Source organism: Hemicordylus capensis, chromosome 3 (genome assembly GCF_027244095.1).
Source record: "Hemicordylus capensis ecotype Gifberg chromosome 3, rHemCap1.1.pri, whole genome shotgun sequence".
Classification (NCBI taxonomy): domain Eukaryota; kingdom Metazoa; phylum Chordata; class Lepidosauria; order Squamata; family Cordylidae; genus Hemicordylus; species Hemicordylus capensis.
In genome coordinates, this window is record NC_069659.1 from 86116878 (window position 1) to 86143814 (window position 26937).

The 26937-nt window shown below is 41.0% G+C and overlaps 1 protein-coding gene across 1 annotated transcript in view; it reads left to right on the plus strand.

Moving 5' to 3' along the window:
- Positions 1-927: 927 nt before the first annotated feature.
- The window catches only part of MAP3K7CL (MAP3K7 C-terminal like), a 42418-nt gene continuing 16408 nt past the window's right edge, over positions 928-26937 (plus strand). The window contains exons 1-3 of the mRNA XM_053313051.1: positions 928-1265; positions 7712-7820; positions 15927-15988. Coding sequence (XP_053169026.1) covers positions 7751-7820; positions 15927-15988 — 132 coding nt within the window. The 5' untranslated portion in view covers positions 928-1265; positions 7712-7750. The remainder of the gene's footprint in view (positions 1266-7711; positions 7821-15926; positions 15989-26937) is intronic.

The following is a 26937-nucleotide window of genomic DNA, read 5'->3' on the forward strand; positions in this document are numbered from 1 at the left end:
TCTCTCTCTCTCTCTCTCTCTCTCTCTCTGATTTTAGGAAAATATATTGCTTCTCATCCATACCAAGCAGTGTAATCCCAGATTGCCTGCAAATAAAGCCTTTAACAGCTTAGGTCCAGGCTATTTAAGAGAGCGCATCCTTTGTCATGAATCCTGTCGCCTTTTACGATCTTCTGGGGAGGTCCAGTTACAGTTGCCACCAGCTCCTCTGGTGGCGACTCAGGACCGGGCTTTCTCTGTGGCCGCCCTGGGGCTTTGGAATATGCTCCCTGCTGAAATAAGAGTATCTCCTTCTCTGTTTGTTTTCAGGAAGGCCCTCAAGACTCACAAGTTTTTAATTAGAATTAATTTTAATAATTTGTTTTATTGTTTTTATTGTGTTTTATATATTTTAATCTGTAATTTTTTAATATTAGAATTTGTATACTGCCTAGAGATGTACATATCATGCAGTATTAAAATATGATAGATAGATAGATAGATAGATAGATAGATAGATAGATAGATAGATAGATAGATAGATATGCCTTGATTTTTTTTAAAAAATGTAGAGTCTTAACATACAGTGCATCTAAGAATAGCTCATTGACTCTGGTAACACAGAAGGTCTATCATCTCAATTATTGGGCTGTATCATTTTACCAAACCTGGGCTAAGGCAGCAAACTTCCAACCTAGCTGCTCGCTTTGATAGCTGCTGCTATCATTTGATAGTTTGCTTGCAGCCAGTTCAAGTTGGCAATGTCACCCCAAGCTGATTGGAGCTGCAGACATTTTTGCTGACTGGAGTCAGGCTATCTTTTCCAGTTTGCTGGAATAGACACAGACACTGATTGGGTCATGCTGAAAACATTCCAATCCTATGAAGCAAGTCTGTTTGTATTTTAGGTTTGCCAGGACCAATGAATTAAAAATCTTGGACTCTTGACAGTTTTCTGCTTTAATAATGCCTCTGATGGAAGGATTTTTTGCCCCATGAAGCATGACAAGACTGTAATCCCTCAATTGTTGGAAAGGAAAAGAAGGGATGGTGGACTTGTGAAGGAAAACGGAAAAGGGTGGTCTTGAGGGACCGAAAAGCCTATGGGAAGTGCAGGTAGCAGCTTGTTACTCTGACAGCTGCTTCAGCTTCTCAGACCGTGTCAGTTTGTGACTCCGTAGCAGGTGCAGCCTTTTCTTTTATTGAATCTTTACTCCACAAAGGCAACGGCAAGCCAAGGCAGTGGCTGGCCCTGGATTATACAAGTGCAGACACTACTAAGTGAGGTAAGGCAACAGGTGTGAAAACTGAACTAACTGATTGAGTTGTAACCACACTTAACTTGAGTTCTGCTGCAGATTTTTTTAAAAAAATAAGGAAACAACACTCTGTTTCATAGGCAATCTCTCATTATGAAGGGTTTTCTGGGGGAATCTTTTTAAGAGAGCTTATTAAATTCAGAGCTGGCAGCTGCTTCAGTGCATTAGCTTTAAACTGGAGAGGTTTTGGAGCAATTCTGTTTAAATTCTTTTACTTGAAGAAAATATGATGTAGAATGATGATATGCAACCAATTTCTGTCCTGTTGTTTGGTGTGCTTGCTTATTTCTGAGAGGACGACTCTTTTGGAATTCTGTAGTAACGTGAAAAAGAAATAAGGGGTGGGGGAATCAAGCATGGCTAGGATATAGGGGATCTGTAAGGGAAGCTGCCATTCTGGACAACTGGAAAACCCAACATTTTAAAAGAATCCTATAGGACCAAGACAAGATAATTGCCTTTTGAAGAAGACTATGTTAAAGGCACACCTTAAGTTTCCACCAAAAAATTATTTATGATAATTTTAAAAATAATTTTATTGCTTTTGAAATGTATTGTATATTATGTGGAGCACGAATAAAAGCACAGGACCTGTGCAATTAAAAGTGATGTTGGTAGGTTTTAGTATATAAAATGTCTGTCTTGTATGTTTTCTTTCCCTTTTGCTACACTGTGATTGTGGTGTAGTTGGAAGAAATCATAAGTAGACATTAAATTTGCATGGTCTCAAGTACTTTTCTTGCAAAGACGACAAAATAAAGCAATATTTTAACTCAAATATAATATGGAATTGGAAGAACACAAAGAGGATCTAACAAGTGTTTTTAATCCACAAGTGATGCATAAAGAATGTTTGTGCCTAGATCAGCTATAGAACTTGGATTTCAGCCAGTTTATTTCCACTGACTTGAATACAATTGCAGCTAGCAAAGTTGTGGGTCCAGCCGCAGATGACTTTGTCAAGAGTTAATATATTTGCATGTTCATCCCGCTTGTAATAGTGGATTTATGCATTATTATGACTTTCTAGAATTTGAAAGAAACGGACATTGGGCATTTTTGTTACAAATTCCTTTTTAAAAAAACACTCTTAGTTTTGCTTTCTTCTAAAGCAGAAGTAAAACAAGATTGGCTGAAGGAGGGGTAATGCAGAGTTTGCACTAGTTTTGAATAGTTGAAACAGGTATTTTTTGAGGTTGATCACACACAGTGTTCAATGTGTTGGTCCCCCGAGCCTGCAGATTGCATTAAGTATGTCATTCTGAAATGAATGACAACACTCCCTGGCTGAAGCACGTGTTTAAATACTTTTCACAACCAGGATTGCATTTCATAGGATACAGTTACTAGAGCAATGCTAGAGAACAACATACACTGAAAAATAGATATGAGCTAGCCAAACCCACAAGCTGCTAAGGAAGAGCATCAGGGATGACTTTTCATGTACTCCAAGTCCTTTAAATTGAAATTTCTCTGTTTAATGCAAAGCCACTGGTATTGCTGTGTCCTGTCCATCAGAAGGCTTTTTGTAGTTTTAAGGGCTGCACAGAAGAGAAAACAATGCCAGCTTTCCCCATCACTGCCATGCAGCAGAAAGAAATGCTATACCTGGTGAAACTTGCATCCATGAAATTTTTAAAGGTACAACAGCCCTATCACCCAAAATCTGGACTGGAACATAGCTAAATTATGCAACATTTAAAAAAAAATGTTATCCCAATCCTGAACAAATGTTCTCAGAAGATACATTCTATTGAGGACAACCAATTAATGCTGTGCAACCACATTTCTGCTCCTTTATATCTAGTCTAAATGTTGTTGGGATGGGAGACAGTTAAGCCTTGAGTAAGCAGAGTAATTGTGCAGCTGAGTTTATAAAAACTGTCAACATGTGAGCTTCAGTGCAGGAGAGTACCCATTAGGCAGAAATACCTCTTGCGGCTGACAAATATTGGATGAGACATGCTTGACCATAGTAGGAAAAACGCATCCAATAAAACTCACCCAATCTCACTTGGGACAGGGGCTTTGTATCACAGGTCACTGTCCGTATCACAGGCACACTTACCTATAGCCTTTCCAATGGCCTTTCCCCAGCAATTACATTAACCAGGCACCTGCAGACTTCAGATTTCTTACAATATGTCAGTTCTTCCATCCCCCTCTTGCTTTGCTTACCAAGCTGCCTGATGAAGGCTTCTGGAGAACTCAAAAGCTTGCAATTTTCAAGTCAGTTTTGGCTAGTACTGATGTGTTACTAGACTGTGGTTTTGATTTTTTCTTCTCAAACCAATATGGCTACCCATGATTTTTATCAGTAATTATATTGGCAGGGGGAGGGGCTGAGTTGATTTTTCTATCAGTGAGATGTCCCATATTGAATGTTGGGGGCAATATGCTAAATCATTGTAAACTGCTTAGAGAGCTCCGGCTATAAAGCTGTATATAAATGTAAGTGCTAAGTGCTATGTCATACTGACTAAGAAGAGGCCAAAGGCAGAATAAATTTATTTCCTTTGCCTTATTGAATAAATGAGTTGTAACTCTGGTTTTCTAAAAATACGAGCCACGTGATATTCAAGCAAGGTGATACAATGGATCATGGGAAATACCTTATATAGAAATTATAGGGACTGTTCTAAGTTATGCAAAGTAGACTGACCCAGTGATTCAAGTTACTGGAATGATGCACCATATAAACAGTGATCTAGATGCAATAAGATAATGGCTGGCTTGGAACTTAGTAAACACTTTGTATAGTGGCCATATACACTTTAGCAGGTTAGTTGCTCTTATGGAACCCCTGTTAAGTTCCTGAAGAAAACCTATGTCTAATTGCCTAAATGCACAGAATAAGCATCATCATGCACCTAGGTAATTTTGGAGCCTGGACCTAAAGGCCCTTGGAGCCCTCCAGCTGGAGGCCCCCCTCCCCACAGCAAGTTAAGCATAAACCCCCTACACACACACACGCACAGTATTTTTAATATATAGGATCTTGAGGGCACAAATGGCAAATGAACCCCCAAGAATATAAGAATATAAAACAGGTATATTTATGCAAATATGCACTAGCAGAAACAACTTAACATATTCCCATACCACATATTTCTTTCCGCAGTGGGAAAATGACTTGCCTAGCGAGCAAGAGGTTGCTGGTTTGAATCCCCACTGGTATGTTTCCCAGAATATGGGAAACACCTATATCGGGCAGCAGCAATATAGGAAGGTGTCGAAAGGCATCATCTCACACTGCGTGGGATGAGGCAAAGGTAAACCCCTCCTGTATCCCACATGGCTCTTTGTTCACCAGGAGTCGACACCAACTCAAGGGCACAGCTTTACTTTACTTTAGGCGGTGTGCACGTCCTGGACTTTGGCCCCGAAGTCCAGGTAAAAGAGCACCACTGAGCATCAGAGCCAATGGTTTGAACTGAAGTCAGTCTTTGTGGCTTCTTGTTGTATTTTTGGAGGATGTGGAACACCTCACTGTCACTCAACCAATGTGGTGAGCCCATAGTTCAGTGGTAACATATATGCATGAGGTCCAAGATTCAGATACTGCCATTCTAGTTAAAAGGACCCTGAATAGCAGAGATGGAAAATACTTGAGGTCTTAGAGAGCTGCTGCCAGTCTGAGTAGAGAACATTTGTTTAGGCGCACTGATTCAGTCGCAGCTCAAGACTTCTGTGCGCCTGAGGCAGGTCAACAAACGCTGCCCCCATTGCAAACACCCTGTTCCTCCTTTTACCCTTTTTTGAAGACAGGGACAGGATATCTTGCTGTCTTTCTGGCACCCAAATAATCAGCTGCCTGAGGTGACCTTGCCTCATGGAAGGTCTATCCCTGTTCTGATTCTATAAAAATTCAGTGTCATATGTTCAAAACTGCCAGCATTAGTCTTCAGGACTTTCACCACTTTTGCGAAAACTAGTCCACACTGAAAACATTGCCAGCTTGTAAGCAAAACATTTTTACGTAATAATAGGCTGCTTTGTGTCAAAGAGTTATATCCTTGGGTTTTTGTCATCATTTTGTTAACCCATGCTGCTGGAAGGATGCTTCTCTATCACCTTAACTGATTATGCATTTTGTCTACTTAAAAAAAAAAATCTTGAATAATTTTACACAAAACTTTCAGAGAAATCCAAATAACAAATAGAAAAACAAAGGGCTGATCAATTCACATGAGAAATGCATATCAACTGATATGCATGCATATGTGAATCAAGCAGAAAACAGGAGGGCCCCAATAATTGTTTGTACAAGGTGAAATGGCTAATGACTGTTTTGGGAAAGGCAAGTCAAGGGTGGGGTGAAAAGACACTACTCTAAGCTATTATATGCAGGTATGATTGTTTCAGAGTCAGCTTTGTATATGTCTGTCAGCTAGTTAAATTTTATTGGAAACACCACTTTAAAGCAGAGTAACATGAACTTCTGGGGGGTTTCCACACAGCTCACCATATGTTTTCAGTATAGACAAAGCAAGTCATCAGCTGGTCAAATCAGCTTGATATTTATTTATTTACTTACTTACTTACTTACTTACTTACTTACTTACTTACACCAATCCAAGGTAAACTCCATAATCCAAAAAGGCTTGTCAATGCAAACTTAGATTTTACTGTTTTATGGAATCATTTTAACAGCGTGAGTAACTCATGGAATGGATTGTTGTAAGAAAGGCAATATCTGAATAAAAGGACTCTAATATGCCTGTGGGCAGCAAATTCATGAAGGATATATCTATCAATGGCTACTAGTCTTGATAGCTATGGACTCCCTCCAGGTTCATAGAGAGGATGCCTCTGAATACCAGTTGTAGAGGAGCAACATCAGGAGAGGGGAGGGGGCATCTCCTATTTCTGGGCTTCCAAGAGACACCTGGAATTATTCACACGTGCTTTCATACCCTGGGGTATTTGAAGAGCGCATCTTCTTCACAGCAGATTCACAAGATGTTTAATTCAGGGATTTAAATGGACAGTTGACATAGGCTCAGCTTCCCTCTACAATCCGTGGCAGATATTTTTCCTCTGCGTTCCCACTGGCTTAGTCCGGGTTTTTCCTCCAACCAATCACAAATCACATCAGAGAGGAGGAGAGCCAGAGAGGGCACTGGAGGCTTCCCTGCTGCTGCTGCTGCCACCGCCAATGGACTGTGGTCCACAGATGATCACACGCCCCAGCAACACAATCAGTCCCTCCCTCTCTATGCAAGCATGGTGCGGCCGGGGTGGGGGGGCGGGGAGATGAAGAGTTCTGGCCATTTTAGGGCTACTTGCTTTCCTTTTCATGCTGACTACCCTGGACAGAGAAGGGGGGGTGAAGAGAGAACCCCTAAGGGAGCTGAGATGTGGCAGCACAGTGGGGGGGGGGAGGGATCCAAGCCTGGCACCATGTGTGTTGTTGTTGACTTTGAGTTTACAAGATGCCGTTGTATGATGAGCTGCAGTGTGTATTGGCTTCCCTTCCATTCCCTGCTTATGAAGACTGCTGCCACATGCTTGGTGGAAAGGGTGTCTCTCTTTTGGGGGGAGCTGCTGCTGTGTAGGGCTATACACACCCGGAAGATTTAAGAGGCAGGGAAGATTAAAGCAGAATCAGTGGTGCTCTCTCTCTGTTCTGAAGAAAATTGCACGCTAATGGAATCAGCTCAGTCAAAAAGGCTCCAGGTTACATCCATTCTGCATATCTAAAGCCTATGTAAACAATGAAGGGGAGTTAACATTTGAAAAACACTGAATTACTGGCATGGCCACTACACACATCAAAGGAGAAGCAGTAGGGGACACAAGAGAAGCGGGGGGGGGGAGAGGATCCCCCCAAAGCTGATGAAACGAGAAGATTTTTAGAAGTCAGACATATTTTGAGCTAAGCCAGAATGTGCAAAGAAAGGCTTGATAATTTCTGAGCCAGAAGGCTTGATTGGGGGTGGGGGGGGGCCTCAGTCTCATGTCAGTACTAGTCCCTGATAGCCTGCAGAGATGTTGGGGTAAATGCAGCTAATATGTGGACTGGTACACTCCAATCAGGAGTGGATTCGAAATAAAAGCCCGGTGTGTAAAGCCTCCTTGTGGGCCCATATGGGAAACAGGATGCTGGAATAGTTAGGTCTGGTCCAGCAAGTCTCTTCTTAAGTTCTTATGCTGAATGTTCTTATACTATGCTTGGCCTTACTCTTGAAATAACATCCACCTCATATGACTATCTCAATTCAAACTCAAGATTACTTTTTACAGTTTCAAGAATGACACTGAAAAGGAAGCACATTCCCTTCATAATGAATCGTACTTGAAGAAGAGATTATTGTGTCTGAGATATAATTGAAGATACTTGAATAACATTAAAATCACACTGCAGTGGCTTCTTATGACTTGTAATAATATGCAATATTTGTAATTTGCAGCTGGAACATATAAGTAAACGCATAGGCTCAAGTGCCCACATGATCACCACAGCAAGGATACCTGCTGATAAACCAATACGAATTGCCTTCAGTCTAAATGACTCCACAGGTAAAGCTCAACTTTATCAGATAATTTGTCCATTGGTTACTTTTATCATTATTTACACTGCCTAAAGAAAACTCAATGGCATGTATTAGTTTTTCCTAAGTGCCTGATATTATTTTGTATTTCTATCTATGTTATTAGTAGTAAAACAAAAAATTACTCAATTTCCTTCCATTAGAAAATTTAACTTGAGTGCAGCAGAACAGGTCAAAGCTACAGAACTGCGGGCAATATTTTGTAAAGAGAAGAGCAACTGAAACCCATCACAGAAATAAAATGGGGAGGGAGGATGAGGATGTAACTAAAATACTTTCCTGACAAAGTTAAGGGAAGCTTTCAGGAAACAGCTGGTCTACATTTTATGTTTCCTGACAGAACAGCACAATATCAGTCAACATTTATTCTTTATACTACTGCTAAGTGAGCATTTGTTTAAATAATTATGCAACTTGGAGCCAGGTTTTGGAGGAAGGGCCAGAGTTGTCCTCTACAGGTATTCTCCAGAATTTTCCTCTCAGCAGTACCTATCTTATTAACCTTTCTATTTTTGGAATGTATTTCTTCCATTGACCAGTGATGATTTCTTCCTTTATAAAAAAAGATTAACTTCAGGCTTTGAAGGGCTCCTGTAAAGTTTGACACAAGACAAAATTCCAACAGGTGCTGGGTTTTCCTGCATCTATGCAGCTTTCTGACAGAATTTCACCAGGGAGTTCTCCACATAGTAGGTTTTACCACAGGTTTTCTGCGAGGCTTTACTGCAAACTCAATGCTATCCAAAAAACCTGATGCAAAAAGTGGATTTTTTAACTAGCCCAGATATAAATCGGGCTACACTCTAATGCACTGTGAAAAACCCAACTTGTGTGTGAACTGCTCCCCAATAACTCGCAGGGACTTGGGGGTAGATCTGGCTGACATGTGAATGCACCCCCTCCATTCCAGTAGAGATGCATGTTAAAGGGCTTAAAAAGCCCCATGTGAAAAACATCCAGCTCAGCATTATCTACCCTGACTGGCAACAGCAGCTTTCCAGAATCTCAAGCAGAGAATGGCCTTTCTCAGCCCTGCAATCCAAGAAATGTTTAACTGGAGAGGCCAGAAACTGAACTTGGGATTTTTGTGTGTGTACTAAGCATGTGCATGGCCACTGTACAACACCCCCCGCCCCACATTGGATCAGGGAGACCCAGATTAAAAACCCCATTCCACTATTAACCTCACAGGATGACCCTGGGTCAGTTATTCTTTATCCGTTGAGCCTACCTCAGAGGCTTATGGAAATAAAATGGGGGGAGACCATGTATGTCACCTAGGGCTCTGTTGAAGAAGGGTAAGATAAAAGCAAATAAATACCCTTATAGCCTATTCCTTGGGTGAATTATTCAGAATATTTCTATACAACTTTCAGCAGAAAAAGTTCTCAGTGTGGTTTACATAGCAAAAGGAATGAAAAGAATGGTTTCCCCCAAAGTGATCATAATCTAAAAAGAATTCAAAGGAAGACACCAATAGCCGCTGGGAGCTGTTATGCTAGATTGAATTGGGATAGGTGTTTTAAATACATGAGACTGTCACCTTGTCCAGTGGCATGAATGTAGGAGTCACATATCTGTAGGGTTTTCTTTTATCTCAGAGCAGTGTAGGCACTCAAGAAAAGTCAGAATGTAACCAGTAGGATGCTTACAACTTAGCTCATGGACAGAACAGCCACATAGGACAGGCAGAATGCATAAGCTGGAGATAGTTCTGGCACAAATGTTCACATTCCTTAGGAAATGCTCTTCAGCACTAATTTCAGCACTCATGGACATATCCAGTTATCACAAGTGTGATGGTCCTGGTGCTGGGATAGCATGCATTTTAAGCACAAGGCTGTTCTAGGGAAAAATACCTGGAATTTCCAGGGACAATTCTGGTAGGCAACCAGAAGCACAGTCAGCTGCAATGCAAACATTATATATTGTAGAGTCCTCAGGTCCAACTCTGATAATGTTTATTTATTTATTTATTCGATTTTTATACCGCCCTTCCGAAATGGCTCAGGGCGGTTTACAATTACAAACAGAAAACATTAAAACCAATAACAATTAAAACAGAAATATAAATATGAACACCAATTAAAAACATCTTAAAAAACAATTATACTATCAGAACAATTAAAACCCTGAAAACCAGGTTAACATTAAAAATAATTAAAAATAATTAAAAACCCTGAAAGGCCAGGCCTGATAAGGCTTCTTTTTAAAAATAATCATATCTAAAAATCATATTTTTAAAAAAATCATATAAAGCAGCTTCATAATTTCATAATATAATCCACCTGAAAGTTTTCCACACCTGGCTTTTAGCCGCATCTCCTCTGGAACAGAGCAGGTGCATTCACAAATTTGGCAGATTTACCCCGAAGTCTGTGTGAGCACTTAATACATGATTTGGGTTTTTCACTGCTTGTTAGTGTGTAGCCCGATTTAAATCTGGGGTTAAAAAAATCCACTATTTGCGTCGGGTTTTTTGGGACAACTTCGAGCTATTTATTTATCTATCTTTTTATTTATTACATTTATAGACCGCCCCATCCAAAGGCTCTGGGTGGTGCACAACAAGTTTAAAAAGACATAAAAACAAACTCCATTTAAAACACACTGCTTAAAACACACTGCTAGAAACAATTTTAAAACAATTCAAAACCATTTAAAACCACTTAAAATACTTAAAAACAACTTTAAAACCTTCTGAAGGCCAGGCCAAACAAGTAAGTTTTTAAGGTTCTCTTAAAGGCCAACAGCGAGCCTAAGCTGAGATATCTGCAGGGAGTGCATTCCATTTTCCAGGAGCAGCTACAGAGAAGGCCCAGTTCTGAGTCCCAATCAGACATACCGGTGGTAACTGGAGACAGACCTTTCCAGATAACCTCAGCGTGTGATGAGGATCATACAGAAGAAGGCGCTCTTTAAGCTAGCCCAGACACAAGCCGTCCAGAGTTCGCAGCCTCCCAGTAAATTCACGGTAATGTCTGTTGTGTGTAAAAGTCCCTGGATGGATGTGCAAAGGAGGTGAGCATGAACTCTGCACTATTCATGGTCCCAGGAATTTTATTGTTTGGATGGGGCATAATGAAGCTGCTTGGTTACTTCAGGTATGCCTTCCAGAAATGTCCCCATTAAAGAGCTATTAAAACAGCAGATTATATAGCAAGTAAACATTTATTTTTATTTATTTGGCATATGTATATACCACCCAAAACTCATACCTCTGTGGTTTACACTACAGTAAAATAACACAGATTAAAACTTAGAAATTTACAGAAAGAAAAAATGTGATGGCAGCAGAACATATAATGTGCTGTAGTAGCCACCTCCCTACCCCCTGCAAGGCTCTTGTCGCTTTAACAAATTCCAGAGGAAGATATTCAAAAGGTGCAAGCCATAATGTTGCAGCAATGGGGGAAGTTTCACCTGTGACAGGTAGAGCAACCTGTCGAGGCGACTCCCTCCCTGCTACTCAGCTCCTGAGAGTATTTTAGTCCCTTTTGGCTCTCTTCACAACTTGATTAAACTCTATAAGATTTCATCTGTTCTCACCTGTGAAGCTGAGCTTCTCTCCAGCTCTGTTTTTGTTGTCCAGAAGTCACTCATTTATTCCAGTCTATCCAGTTTTAAATAACTGGACCAGTGATAGCTTTTTGCATGGCAGAAGTGCTACATGGTCTTGTGCCTTTTACCACACAGATAACTTTGTGAACCATGTGGGTGCTACACTAGATGCCTGATCATGCAGACTCTTGCTTCAAGCAAATGTTTTGCCCTCTCAAAACAGGGGAACGATTGAATGGTGTCTCCATGAACCAGATGTCTGTGTTGGCATGGAAAAGGCTAATTTAAGAAAATGAGGGTGAATGTTAGTAGCAGCACATTTATGTCCTTCAAAAACTCCAGCAGATTACAGATTATGACCTTTTAAAGAAATTTAAACCATCTAAACTTCACCATATACCTGACATTACTGATAATTTATCTTTTTAATTTTTATAATTGTTATATCAGTAGAGAAGAGATGATTTTACAAAATCATACACAGAATAAATAAAAGCATCCTTGCAGCTGTTCAAAAGATGCTGTGGCAGGCGTCTTCAAAATGTACTACAGCATGCTATAATCATTAGGACACCAATAAGTTCTATTTTTAGTACCATTGACTCAGATGCTTTATGTTCACAAAGTAAGCAGTGAATATCTGCTTCTAGAATGGGCTTTCTATACAATATAACATATGTCAAATTAATTTTTATATTGGGCTGCTGCTTAGACACATTTGACAAAATTTTAATTTTTAGGAAGTAAAAATCACAAAAGGTTCTTGTGTATCTACTGTATCGTGTAGTGTATCCTTGAGCTGTCAAAACAAGTATCAGTTTCTCTACCTCTCTGATCCAGTATCCCTGTCAAAATGTGTTACAACTATCTAGTCAAACACTATTAAAGCAGCTGTGCTACCAGTGTGAATGAGTCATGCTTCTCCTTCCCTTTTGGTCACTTATTATGATTCATCTTTTAGAAAAGTTGTCTCTTTAAAAGTGCACAAAAGGCTCTGCTGTTTAAAGTGAAACAAATGTTTAAATTGAAATTGGCAATAAAGATGTTGCATACAGTTCAGAAAGTAATACTCTAATCCTCAATGGGTTTGTTCGGAAGTCAGTTCCACTAAAGGTGAAGAGAGATTTAAAAACTGGTAGAAGGAGTGGGGCATGTTTGGAAAGCAGAGTCGCCATAGGTGTTGGGCCTGAGCTCATGAGTGTATGTGCTGGCTAGCCATGCCCCATGCTGACACACCCCAATTGCCACAGCCCCACACTTTCTGGCTTGCCTCTGTAGTGCTGAATGTGGGGATAGAATGTGGGAATGTGAGGTGCAGTAGAGGGACATATTGGCATGTAGACGTGCCTAGCCAATGTACTTACCATCCCCTGCTCCACATGTTAATACTGAATACCTGAAAAGGACTCCTGTTCAATACATATGGGCCTTTCCCTCTGTAGAGTCCAGCTTTTGAAAAAAGAAATCTTCAGACTTCCAGTAAAAGCTGGCTGTGGGCAGAGTAGTGTCTGTGAAAACAATGAAGCAACTTCTCACCCATTGCAATGCCCAGAGCAATTTTGCTGGGTTTAAAAAAAAATGTTAATAATAATAATAATAATAATAATAATAATAATAATAATAATAGTAGTAGTAGTAGTAGTAGTAGTAGTAATAGTAGTAGTAGTAATACACACACACACACACACACACACACACACAGCCAGATCAAAGAGGCTGACCTCCTGAAAATACTTTCTGAGACTGTGGACAAAACAGAAGGAAGTAATGTAAACCTTTATTATGATTTTACAGAGGTCAGTCTTTTCTTCAGCACTGAAAGCTGTTAAAGATACATTATGATTAATTATTTGAAATTGAAATTGTGTTGAAAAAATTGGCATGTAGGATTTGCACTCAGAAATTCAGTTGTTACATTAACTGTATACAGGAAAAGAGATATAATAGATGAATAAAAACCTCTTTTCCATGCAATGCTGAGGTAACAGTTACTTTTACTCTGTTATTCACGCTCCCCACAAGCTTGAATGGGAAAAATTCCAAGTTGCAGTGTTTCTTTGATTCTGACATCCTCTGGAGGAGAGATAACTGGTGTCAGTAATATTTGATTTATTTTCCAGTACACAAGTTTTAAAAACTATTTATTTTTCATTTAAAATAAATAATTTATCTCATAAAACAAGCATTTACAAACAAAATGCAGCATTATTAATATCAAAAAGACACATAAAATCCATATTATTTTAAACTTGAATATTTCACATTAAAAATATCTTGATATTTTTACCAGGTCTGACCTGGTATAGATCAACCTAGATTTGTTAATAAAACTGAGAAAAGGAATCCTTTAAAAAAATTATAACTATTATTCAACAAAACTTTAACTTCTGATTATAATATGTTCGGTATTAAGATTTCCCATATTTTTTTGAAACCATTATCTTATTCCTAGTGATCTCCAACCCCCTGTCCCCCGCCCCGACCACCATTAGTGACAATTCTAAATTTTGCTGATGTTAATAATAACACAATCACTTCCTTCTGCAAATTTGAAGCTTCAATTTCTTGTAAGACTAATTCCAGTTTATATGGCACAACAATTCCAGTTGTGGCTTTTATATACTGCAAGATTCTTTGCCAAAATGGACATATGCAAGGACGAGAACACCACATATGATAAAATATACCTGTCCCACTATAATTTATCCAGCGTAGGCTTGGAGGGGTCTAAGTGGGACAACCATAGTGGTGTTCTATAACATCACAAAATTATCATGTAAGAAAGTGTTTTTATATTCAATGAAGTTTTAGGGGGCCCCTGAATCATAATTGTGACCAATATAATTTATCTAGAATGCAACCTAAATCTTTCTCCCAAAGACTTATGCTTTTTGTAAACCTAAATTTTTGGTAATTATGAAATTGAATAACAAGAAACCAATATACACGTTGAACATGAGATTGAATTGAAATAGCAAAACACTTCTATAAGCAGCAACAGGTTACATCAGAAATCCAGAGAGAAATCTTACACCCTAAGTTGCTTCACCTCTCTGCTCTATTCTGGTCTCTCCAAAACTCATTCTGTTTTCTCTGTGTGACAGTTCTGCCCCTCAACACCCTGGCAACAAAATCTGCCCTCCTTTCTGCTTGATCCACAGCCACCATTCATTCACTACAATCTTTCACTATAATTTCTCTCTCTTCATTAATTAATATTCACTGCCCTTAGTAAGTGGTAAATGGTGAAGGCATGGGGGTATACCAATTGAAAGTTAGTCCATTGAGTTAGAAGATAAACAGAAGGTATAATTTCCCCAAAGGTGATCTGTTTAAATTCGTATAGAAATTAAAACTTAACTATGTATAAGATTCTTTAATGATTTCAGTCTTTGGTACATGTTCCTCAGTCTTGATAATGTTGGACTTACAAAACGGTCTTCTCTAATATTCTGGATTAAATCTTAAACATTCTTTTAATCCTTCCAGTGTCTCTTTACAATGGTTCTAGTAGTTGTAAATGGCTGGGTTTGAACTTAGAAGCTGTTCTGAAGGTGAAGATTAAAGAAATGGTTCCCCATTCAAATGCCCAAACACATGGGGGCCTGATTAATGTCATTATTCCCTTTCCCTTTAAAAAAGGAAAATGTTGTGCAATGTGGTCCACCCAGTTGGGTATTTATATTGAAAGCCTAGTTCATGAATAATTTATATTGCAGAGGGGAGAGACTCTTATTCTTCTCCTCCATCACAATGAGTACTGTTACCAGTTTAAAAATGTAGAATTTAGGCCATAGTCACTAATAATATGACTATGTCATTAATGTGACATAGTCATATTAATGTGTGCTTATGCTTGTATATGTGGAGAAACAAACATTTTATTAATTGAAAAATCTCACTTTAGGCAATTCTTTCAGGGTGGTTTACAAAGCTGAAAAAAAGATACAGTAAAACACAGAATGGCAGAACCAGAGCAGTAACATAACTAACATTTCTGAAGTGGAAGTGAAGCCATTGCAGTTCACACAAAGGCCTGGGCAAATAAAAACATCTTTGCCTGGCACTGGAGAGACATAATAGTTGACCGTGGGAACACATCCCAAAGTTCAGCATCTCTGACTGAAAGGGCCCTCTCCCCTGTCCTCTCCCTCCTATAGGAGGACTTGAAAGGCCTATGATTGGGATCAAAATGTTCAGGCAGGTTCATGTGGTAATAGACAACTTTTCAGATGCTCGGGCCACTTAGGGCCTCCTGAGATAATGATGGATCCAGTAGCACCACCAAGCTATAAAGCAGATCTCTCAGGAATGTGGCCTCATCAAGAATAGTTTGAACACCACCTCCCTGCTGGACAAACTACTCATGTATGGAACCTCCATCTTGTCTAGACTTAACTTCAGTTTACTGGCACTCATCCAAATATATACATATACTCTGCTTTTACATCAGCTGATGATGTGTATTGCTTCTATGATAAATCTTAACCTTGTAAAACTGTTTCCATTTCAGATGATACACCCCCCGAGAATGCCTTCCCTTTGGCTTTTCCAGATCTAGAGCAGCAGCTCCAGGTGAATATAATGTTGTTTAATGCTCCAAGTCTATAGTATGGACTATGATGCTGTATAGTAATCAATAATGGGCTGGAGTTAGACTGCAGGGCTAGCAAAGCCCTGCACTCACCCCCAGAAAGCAAATTCAGCCTGGTGGACTGCAGTTGCTGGACCACCCTGAGGCACATGCAGATGCACAGGTTGGACTCTTCCCCCTGAGCACAGGTAGGCAGCAAGTGCTCCTTTCCTATGCTGCTGCACGCGACTAGAGTAGCAGCAGTCTGTGGGAAGCAGCGCTGAAGGAGTATTCACTGCTGCCTATGGTAGCACTGAAAATGTTTACACAATGGCAAGTTTACACGATGATTACAGACAGTCCTGGCAGTAGAAGACACTCCTTTATCCATGATGCAATTTTAGGTTTCCCATCATACCCTGTCCTGCCCTGTTGATGCTATCTCGGGGGGGTGGAGGATGGCGTGAAAGGAAATCTAAAATGGCACCACAGAAAGAGTGTCCACAGCTGCCTGTACAAAGTGGATATTGGGCAGGGGCTTCAGGTTTTGGCTGGGTGGGCTATTCAATGTGTGTGGACCCTTGGCCAATTACTGATGCCACTAGTGAATATATTAAACATTTTATGTAATGTATAATATATATTATATGTTGTATAGTATACTAGACATTATACAACATATCCATATCTATATATCTATTTCTATATCTATATCTGCACTAACTGGGGAGAATGCCTGAAGAATGTTAATTTGAAAGGGAATGCTGCACTTTTTAATTTGTTTTTAAAAGCAGCATTTAAGGTAGAATGAAGTCCACGCTCTTGGGCCAGTCAAGACATTTTACATGCTATGCAAACTAGGCATCTTTGCATATTTTACATCGTGCCATTTATTTCTGAGGAAAAAGGTGTCCTTCAAGATGCCTGAACAAAAGGGGTCCTGAAAGCTTCTGGTGTCATTGGGTTTTACACTGACAGAAAAGAAGGGGAACCGCTAAAGGGAAGTAGTTTGCTAATGCAAATATTAGTTCAAGGAAGAGCTGAGAAGAGAAAGAGGAATTTGATTACTTTAGGTCTGATTGCACAAGTTCCATGAGGTGGCTGCAGTGTTATGTGAAATCAGACTGAGTGGGGAAAACAGGAGAAAGAAGGGGAGTAATTTGGCAATTTTCTAGATATGCTGAGGGGAGGGCAAAAAGTAGACGATGGGGAACGAATGGAACAAATGAAAGTGGTGGGAGGAACTAAGATTGTAATTCTATGTATAAGTACTTGGGTAAATCCCAGTCGGTAAAACTTAATTCTGAGTACAGCATGAACTTATGCATGCTTAAGTATTTTGTACCTGTTGGTGAGGATGACTCCTGTCATTGAAGTTCAATACAGTCATCCCTTGCCAACCACTAGGGTTCCATTCTGGCAAGACCTTGACCCCTGCTAACTTGGCAAAGAGGCACCTTTGTGATTCTCTTTATTTAGCAGGGGGAGAGTAACTGGCCCTATCCACTCCCAGCACAGTACTCCCAGTGACTGTTGCTGGTGTCTGTCTTACGTTTCTTTTTAGATAGTGATCCCTTTGGGGACAGGGATCCATTTTGTTTATCTTATTTATTTGTTATTTCTCTGTGTGAACCGCCCTGATCCATTTTTGGAAGGGCGATATAAAAATAGAATAAATAAATAAAATAATTGGCAAATTCGTGGTTGGTGAGGCATTAAAGTCTATGGGAACCACGGCCACAAAAAGACCTAAAAATAAAGGGAAAATACAAAAAAAGAAGCTAAAAATAACAAAAAATCCTGTAATAATGCCAAGAGTCACCAAGAAGAATGAGCAGACTGAACCTCTGGAAATTTTTGAACACCCCCCGCCCCCCGCCAAATCACTCAAAGGCAATTTAAATTGGCAAGGGACAGCAAAGTCAGCAAGGGTCACCAAGAGGAATGAGCAGATCCAACCTCTGAACCCCCCAAAATTGCTGACCCCCCCAAATCACTAAAAAAACCTCGCCAACTACAGATACTCAGGTTGCAGTTGGCAAGACCTGTCACAATTTCCGATTTGCATATACTCATAACACATATACCCAATATACGGTTGGTAAAACCGTGATTGGCAAGAGATGAGATGTATACCTGAGATATTTACAGCTCCTTGGTACCAAAAATATTAGAAAAGATACCAGGCTTTCTATATCAAAAACCTGGTTTCCATAACAGAAAGTCTACATTAGTTTTTGGATTTCTTTTGCCAGTGGAGGCTTTTAGTCACCTTCGGGTTTCAGGCTTCTGGCTGTCTGTGTTTTTATATTGGATAGTTGAGGCCCTAAAAATTACATGAGACTATTCTAAAATGCAAATATAGGGAGGGGGGTATTCCATCTTATCTAGGGACTTGAATAAATTGAGAGGAAATTTGAATATACTAGGTGTTGGGCCAGTTCCCAGCAGACAAAGAGGGCACGATGCGCTTAGAGAGCATGCACGCTGATGTCACTGAAGGACATTGTGACATGAAGTTGGAACTTCCTTCAGTCATATGTGGGGGCTGTTCAAATGAACAGCTCCTAAACATGTACTACAAAACCCTGATTAAACAGGGTTTTGGAGTGGCCCATGGAAAATTAGTTGTAAGAACAGTGCATTCAGAGAGCACAACCCAAAACCTACAGCAGCTCTGGTACCCCGACAGAGCTCGAGACACACACAGCACACACAAGCTAATAGGGGAATGTTCCTCTATTGCATTTGTGGAACATTCAAGAAAGAGATCTGCTCACCTAACTTAAGCTTAATAGCAATATCAGCTCTCCAGTGTAGTGAGAACGTTCTCAGATTGCAAGCTGAGTAACTATGTGGGTCTTTTAGTCCCATTTAACAAAGCACTTTGACATAGTTTCTTTAGAGTAATTGTAAATTAGCTATCCAAGATTTGCAGTAATTTCAGGCAGACTTAAATATGACAAGCTTCTTGTATGATCCTTTTCCAACCCATTTTAAAGATGCCATGTGATGGTGGGGACCTCTTTTTAAAGTGAGACCTCTAGAAAAACTTTGAAGCTATTTGTTCTGTGGTAAGCAACCTTTCCAGTCACCTCTAAGATATATCTTCCTCTTGGCTCCATTCCTTTTTCATTCCCTCCATATCTTTTTCCTGAGCACAATTTATCTCCATGTTGAGGTCATTGAAGAGTGGCATAAAGCTTATAGCAATGGGGAATGGAGAAACTCTGGTTTCAGGAAAAGTTCTCTGTGCATCAGTATGGCATTTTAGGAACCCTGGCTGACAGGACAATTTGTGCAACTCTCCCTCTCCTCTTGCACTAATATTTCCAAGCACTGCCTGCTTGGAAGCTCTCTATAAGAGTGGAAGCACATTGCTGACCCTTAGTGCGGGCAGTGCTCAGAAGTAATAATGTTCTTGCACAATAGTGTGAGTAGGCTCCTGTTGCATCCCTACAGACCCTGCTCTGTTTTTTAGAAGTAGAGGATAGCACCATTACCAACATACTCTCTATAAGTCTATATCATCAACATCTGGCTATAGCTCTCCCTGCATAGAAAACTAAGTGCATGATGGCTATACTGCACTATAAAAGCATGCCAAAGATTGTACCTTTTCTTTTTTCTTTTCTTTCTTTCTTTTTTTTGGCAAAGTATAGTTTAATAAAATCCTGTCAATCTGTTCAAATAGGAGGAAACTTTGATAGATAAAGGTTCCTGCCATCAGCCTTTTAAAAATATTGTTCTCCTGGGATCTGACTCATAAATGTACACAAGGTTCCACTGAGGATAAGAACTTTACTGAATATGGATGGCTTGAAGCACATGTTCAAGTGTTTTGCTGGAATAAGAACCCAGATTTGGACTGAGATCATGCAGCTAGAAAAAGAAAGAATGTGCTTTCCACTTTTGGTGATTTGCAGGGAAGGACTTCAGCTCTTCTCTGCTTTCTGAAATAAAAATGGGAGTAGTTTTTCCCTTCAGGCAAGGCATTGGCTAGTTAGTTCAAAGTATGTGAAATTTCGCACTCTGCACTGTTGTTTTGACCCTTGTTGCTCCCTTAGGGTTGTTGGATCGCAATGCTTCAATGATGACAGAAGCCACAACTGGCAGAATTTCCCAGTTGAGGCCTAGACACTAGGGACCCAGCAACCCTATGCGCCCTTTGCTCTCTTCCTTCCCTTTCTCGCTTTTTGCATAGCCCTATTATCTCTATCCCTGATGTGTAGTTTTTCTTGGGTCCTATTTTCTCATGAGTTTGTCCTGCCTTCAATTCCACATCTTCACCATCCATTGTTTCTTCAGATCCCCTCTTTTCAGCCCACTGATGATTCTGTTTCACTTCCTTTAGTGTTTCTCCTGGCCTGGTTCCTACACTCCTTTCTTCCCGCCACAGCATACAACCAGTTTTCATCTTACGTTCTGTCACTTTTCTTTTTAGAGACCTTTCTCTGACTAGTCCCTTTTTGTCTCTTGTCTTCTCCGCCTCTTTCTTCAAGCTTTGTTGTTCACAGGATCACTCTATACATGATGTGGCAGTCAGGGGCGGGGAGGTTTGTGCACCATCATATATGAAATGCAGGGCAGAAAAAGAGACAATATGGATCATGTGTGACAAAAGTAATCAAAATTTGAATATTTTTGGGAAAAAGAAAAACACAAGAATGATTCTTCACTGGTTTACACCAGAATATCCAAATAATCCGACACTTCTTGTGAAGAAGCAAGATAGAAAAAGCATTGACACTTTTGAACTTTGGTTCTGGAGAAGACTTTTGAGGATACCATGGACAGCCAGGAAAACAAACAAATGGATCATAGAACAAATCAATCCAGAATTTTCACTTGAGGCACAAATGAACAGGCTCCAACTATCATACTTCTGAAACATTATGAGAAGACCCAGCTCCCTTGAGAAATCTATAATGGGAAAGTTGAAGGAAAGAGAAGAAGACAACGACCAGCAGCAAGGTGGATGGACTCGATTACAACAGCAATGAATGCACCACTGAAAGACCTTAAAGGTGAAGCTGAAGACAGATCATCCTGGAGAGAATCTATCTATGTGGTCGCTAAGAGTCGACACCGACTTGATGGCACTTAATCAATCAATCAGTCAGTCAGTCAACCAATCTTGTGAATGAACATATGGATAGGGATGTGCATAAAACCGGTTCTCCCGGTTCGGTTCGGATCCGAACCGGGTCCGAACCGGACCAGGGTGGTTCGGTTTTGGTTTTGCCGAACCACCCCCCCGGTTCGGTTCGGATCCGAACCGGTTCGGATCTGAACCGAACCGGTTCGGATCTCAAAAAATAGCTGGTTTGAAAGGGGACCTTGTGTTCTACCTGCCACCCAAATTTCAAGTCGATTGGACCTTCCTCTGATTTTTGGCGATTTTTTTAAATTTTAGTGACTTTGGGGCAGTTCAGGGGCATAGCATGGGATCTGGGCAAAAGGAGTGGGGTGGGGTGGTAGTGCCTAATGGGTGCAGGCTACCACCCCAATTTCAGGGGGATTGGGCAGCGGGCTGATTTTTTGAGAATTTTTGAAGTTTGGGTGTCTTTGGGGCAGATTGGGGGCAGAAAGTGGATCTGCCCCAAAGGAGTGGGGTGGGCTGGTAGATAGTGCCTAATGGGTGGAGGCTACCACCCATCCCCAATTTAAGAGTGATTGTGCAGAGGGGTGAATTATGGTGAATAGAAAAGGTGTGAATTCTCATTCTATCATAGCAAATGAGATATTTTTCAATTAAACAACTCTCATGACCCCACTTTCACTTTTTCACACTTTCCTTTACTATGAATAATATGAGGAAGTAATCAATTTAGCACACTTCACCTTATGAAGACAAACCTCATACAAATAAATTCACCATAATTCACCCCTCTGCCCAATCACTCTTAAATTGGGGATGGGTGGTAGCCTCCAGCCATTAGGCACTATCTACCAGCCCACCCCACTCCTTTGGGGCAGATCCACTTTCTGCCCCCCATCTGCCCCAAAGACACCCAAACTTCAAAAATTCTCAAAAAATCAGCCCGCTGCCCAATCCCCCTGAAATTGGGGTGGTAGCCTCCACCCATTAGGCACTACCACCCCACCCCACTCTTTTGGGGCAGATCCACTTTCTGCCCCCAAACTGCCCCAAAGTCACTAAAACTTCAAAAATTCTCAAAAAATCACCCCTTTGTCCAAACCCCCTGAAATTGGGGTGGTAGCCTCCACCCATTAGGCACTACCATCACACCCCACTATTCTGCCCCAGGCCCCACTTTCTGCCCCAATATGCCCCAATATGCCCCAAAGATATGAAATTTTCAGAAATTTACCAAAAATCAGCCCTTTGCCCAATCCCCCTGAAATTGGGGTGGTAGCCTGCACCCATTAGGCACTACCACCCCACCCCACTCCTTTTGCCCAGATCCCATGCTATGCCCCCGAACTGCCCCAAAGTCACTAAAACTCTAAAAATTCATCAAAAATCAGCCCTTTGCCCAATCCCCCTGAAATTGGGGTGGTAGACTCTACCCATTGGGCACTACCACCCACCCCAAAATTTTGCCCCTGGGCCCCTTTTTACCCCCCTGAATCGATTCAGATTCGGATTCGGATTAAATCCGAATCCGAACCAAATCAAGGGTGATTCGGGTGACCCAGATTCGGGCACAAAACAGAACAGGGGTGATTTGGTTCGGGTCCGAGCCAAATCACCCAAAATCCCAAATTGCACACCCCTACTAAGCACACACACAGAGAAGAAGCAGGAGGCGGAGTGTGGATTCTATGATAGCATATTAGAGTGGATTGATGGTGTCTCATTGAAAATCTCATTTGCTATCATAGAATCCACACTCAATACCTCAGAAACAAGAGAACCCTGTACCCATGGGTGGTTGGCACCCTATGTGCACTACACCACCACTTGCTCTGGGCCACCCCAGCACCCCCATGTGCACTTATAGGGCTGCTGAAAGCTCCATTATAACTTATTATGAGGAAAAACCTTAAAGACGCGTAAACTTCAAAAATCACTTAAAAATCACCTCTTTGCCCAATTCCTTTCAAATAATTCTGATAGCTTCCTTGCCCACCCTAGGAACTACCACCCACCACATTGCACTCTACGACACCCCTTTCCCCCCGACGTGAAGCTATACATTTGCTGCAATCCTAATTATTCTCTATGAGGAATTCAAAAACACTTAACAATTCACCAATAATCAGAGGAGTGTCCAATTGCCTTGAGATTTTTTGGGTGGTAGGCACCCATGCCTGTCTACCACCCACCCTGCTTTTGTGCTCCTAGGTCCTCCACAACAGGGGATATGGACTGGTTCGGGTCCCATTATACTCAATGAGAAAAATAATTAAAAATATTTCAAATATTCATAAAAAATCATAGGGGTGTCTGATTGCTTCAGGGTTTGCATGGTTGTTGGCAACCATGAGTGCTCCACAATAAGAAATAATGGCCTGGTTCGGGTCCCATTATATCCTATGAGAGAAAAATAAAAATATTTTTCAAAAATTCATAAAAAATCGTACGAGTGTCCGATTGCTTTGGAGTTTGGGTGACAGGTACCCCTGGGTGCCAGCTACCATCTGACCAATTTTCAGCTTTCCAAACCGATCCGAACCGGTCCGAACCGGTTCGAAACGAACCACCCCCAGTTCGGTTCGGATTCGAACCGAACCAGGGGTGGTTCGGTTCGATCCGAACCTCCGAACCGGAACCGGTTCGGACCCGAACCGGTTCGGATCCGAACCGGTTCGCACATCCCTACATATGGATCTGCTTTATATCAAATCAGGCCATTGGTCCATCTAGTTCAGTACTGTATGGCAGTAACTCTCCAGGGTTTTGATGGAAGTCTTTCCCAAACCTGCCTCGAGATCTCAAGGATTGAATACAGGACCTTTTGCAATTAAAGTATATGCCTAGGCTTGGGAGGCAGAAGGTGGAGCAGCTTCAGTGCTGGCTCCTGCCTGGGGACAAAACCAGTGATGGTGGGAGGGGTCAGAGGTAGGTGTCTGGGGGCAGCTGGGGCACATTCTTCCACCCCCCAAAAGGTTCCCAAAGGTGCCCCCTGGAGGTGATTGGCTTAGTTTGCCCCAGGGGGGAGCCACTCATGCCTCTGTGCTCTTTCCCATCCCAAACAATGGTTCAAAGTGTGTCAGTACTGCAGGCAAACCAGTGCTTAAATGTCTTGAGCTTTGCTGAACATGGGTTTGTGGGTTTGTCACAGATGGAGGCCTGATCCAAACAGAGTAACTATATTGCTTCCAGCTTGCACTTGGACCTGGCCATGAGAAGGGACAAGTAAATTGTAGGGACAGTTCTGAAGATGCAAAGCAGAATATTGATGGAGACCACTTGAGCTATTAAAATTGCAGTAAGCAGTCTCTCCAAGTGGCTGACTAAAAATGGCGTTAGGGGAATGAAAGGCATGGAAAGAAGGAAATGACAGATTTGGTAGACAGATGGGCTGCCTTTTTCTTTATAGGAGGTGGGTGGGGGAAAGGACAAGGGCAGCCTAAGTCAGGAATAATTCCCACCCACCCCCAGTTTTGGAAAAGTGATTTGCTGAGTGGATGACAATAGCACATTCATGAAAGCCTGAACGTATTAAGACAGGCCAAGTACTGAATGCGTCAGAAGTATGCATTTGATTTCTTTTTAAATAGTAAAGAAAAAATAGCAGACTATTAAACTGAAGTGAAAATTAGATGCACTCATTTAAATATAACATCAGCACCATTCCTGACCTCTCTTTATTCTCAGTCTTTCTACTCCACACAAATACCACAGTTATCAGCCCCATTTGATCTCTTCTCCTACCCCATATTTTGCTGTCATGCAGCTCTGGATCTGAAGCAGTTCCAACTCTCCCTGTCAGCCAGAACATTTCTTTTCTAAACCTTCACTTGTAGCGCCATACTTATTTTTTAGTGCCCACTACCTAGTAAGAGTCCCCCGTCCTCCTTTGCTACTCTTTCTGTTAGGCCTTGTCTCTTCCCATTAATATTTATCACAGCTTGCATAGATTTTCAGGACTCTTGGCAGGAATTGTGTAACTTTTGTATAGAGTACAGCACCTGTTAGGAATGCATTTTAAGTAACCACCTAATGGCGCAGCGGGGAAATGCTTGACTAACAAGCAGAAGGTTGCTGGTTCGAATGCCTGCTGGTACCATATCGGGCAGCAGAGAGATAGGAAGACGCTGAAAGGCATAATCTCAAACTGCACAGGAGGAGGCAATGGTAAACCCCTCCTGTATTCTACCAAAGGAAAACCACAGGGATCTGTGAGCACCAGGAGTTGAAATCGACTTGATGGCACACTTTACCTAGTATGACTTTGCTGCTTCTCTGCATGAACATGTAGAGAACATATATGGTGCCATCTCTCTTCTCCCCTCAGATCCCTTCTCAAAACCCACTTTTTGGTGAGGCATTTGATTTGGCCCCTTAATCCTCTTTGATTAATAATATGTACCTACATTTGTTCACATTTATTCTTTTTCTTCACATTTATTCTGCTCTCTGTCTTCCTTATTATCTCTTTTAGATTGAAGCTCTTTGGGGGCAGAGCCCTGACTATAATATGCTTATGAAATTCGGCAAGGCACCCTATACACTAACTATAGCCCTGTTCAGACTGGTTGAATACTTGTACAAGTGTACCATTTATACAGGTTCAGATATGTCCACACACAGGCACAGGTACAGTTATTCACACATTATGTTCATGTTGAACACAGGTACAGTCATACACTTCCTTTCTTTACTATGCATTGGACGGGCCTGTACCCAGGACTACATTTAAAATGAATGCAAGTACAGTCATTTATACAAAAACATATACAAGTGTACAGACCTCTGTCCAATCATACAACAAGATGTCTGAATATTGCTTATAGGAATGCAAAATCAGTCATAGGTCACGTATCTGGGAGAGTGCAGTAGACACATGATATGGTATTGTTTGTTTGTTTGTTTGTTTGTTTGTTTGACTGATTGATTTCTATGCCTCCCTTCCAAAAATGGCTCAGGGTGGTTTACACGGAGAAATAGCAAACAAATAAGATGGATCCCTGTCCCCAAAGGGCTCACAATCTAAAATGAAACATAAGATATACACCAGCAACAATCACAGGAGGTACTGTGCTGGGGGTGGATAGGGCCAGTTGCTCTCCCCCTGCTAAATAAAGAGAATCACCATGTTAAAATGTGCCTCTTTGCCAAGTTAGCAAGGGTTAGAGATATGAATAACATCCCTAATAAATTGATGGAACATTTAAACTACTGAAGTGGTGGTTAATTGTTTAACCAAAAAGAACTCTCCTGTGGGAATTCCCTCCCCATGAGAGTGAAGGAGACCCTGGCTGCCTGCTGCCTTGTCTCATGCCTGTCTCATACGCAGGAAAATGGGACCTATTGGCAGTGTCTCAGCTGCTTGCCAGCAGGTGTCTTCTAGATTCTGTTACCTATTACTTTATTTTCCCACCTAAGTGTTTAGAACATGCATAAGTGCATTGTCTTACTGTTAAGAAAACAGATCTTAATGATGAAACATTCATATTTTGCTTCCTAGCATTCATCTGTCCATTCATTCATTCATTCATTCATGTAAAGTTCACCAAATGCCTGAAGCATAACTCTCTTCCCTTACTAGGTTCAATACAGAAGACAGAAATCTGTGTAGGATTCCATATTTTCTTTTTGTACTAAGAGATGGGGAAGCTGGCAAGAGTCCAGAGACAACTGAGGGAAGGGAATAAACAAGCTGGGGGTTGTATGCAGGTAGATAAGCACCTGAATGTTGTCTTTCCTGGAACTCAAACTTTCCCACAAGGTTTTTATTTGCTACTTGCACTGAAGAGGTAAAATTTGGCCTCTAGGGAATACATTGAAACCATGCATAGAAACCTCATTCTTATAAGT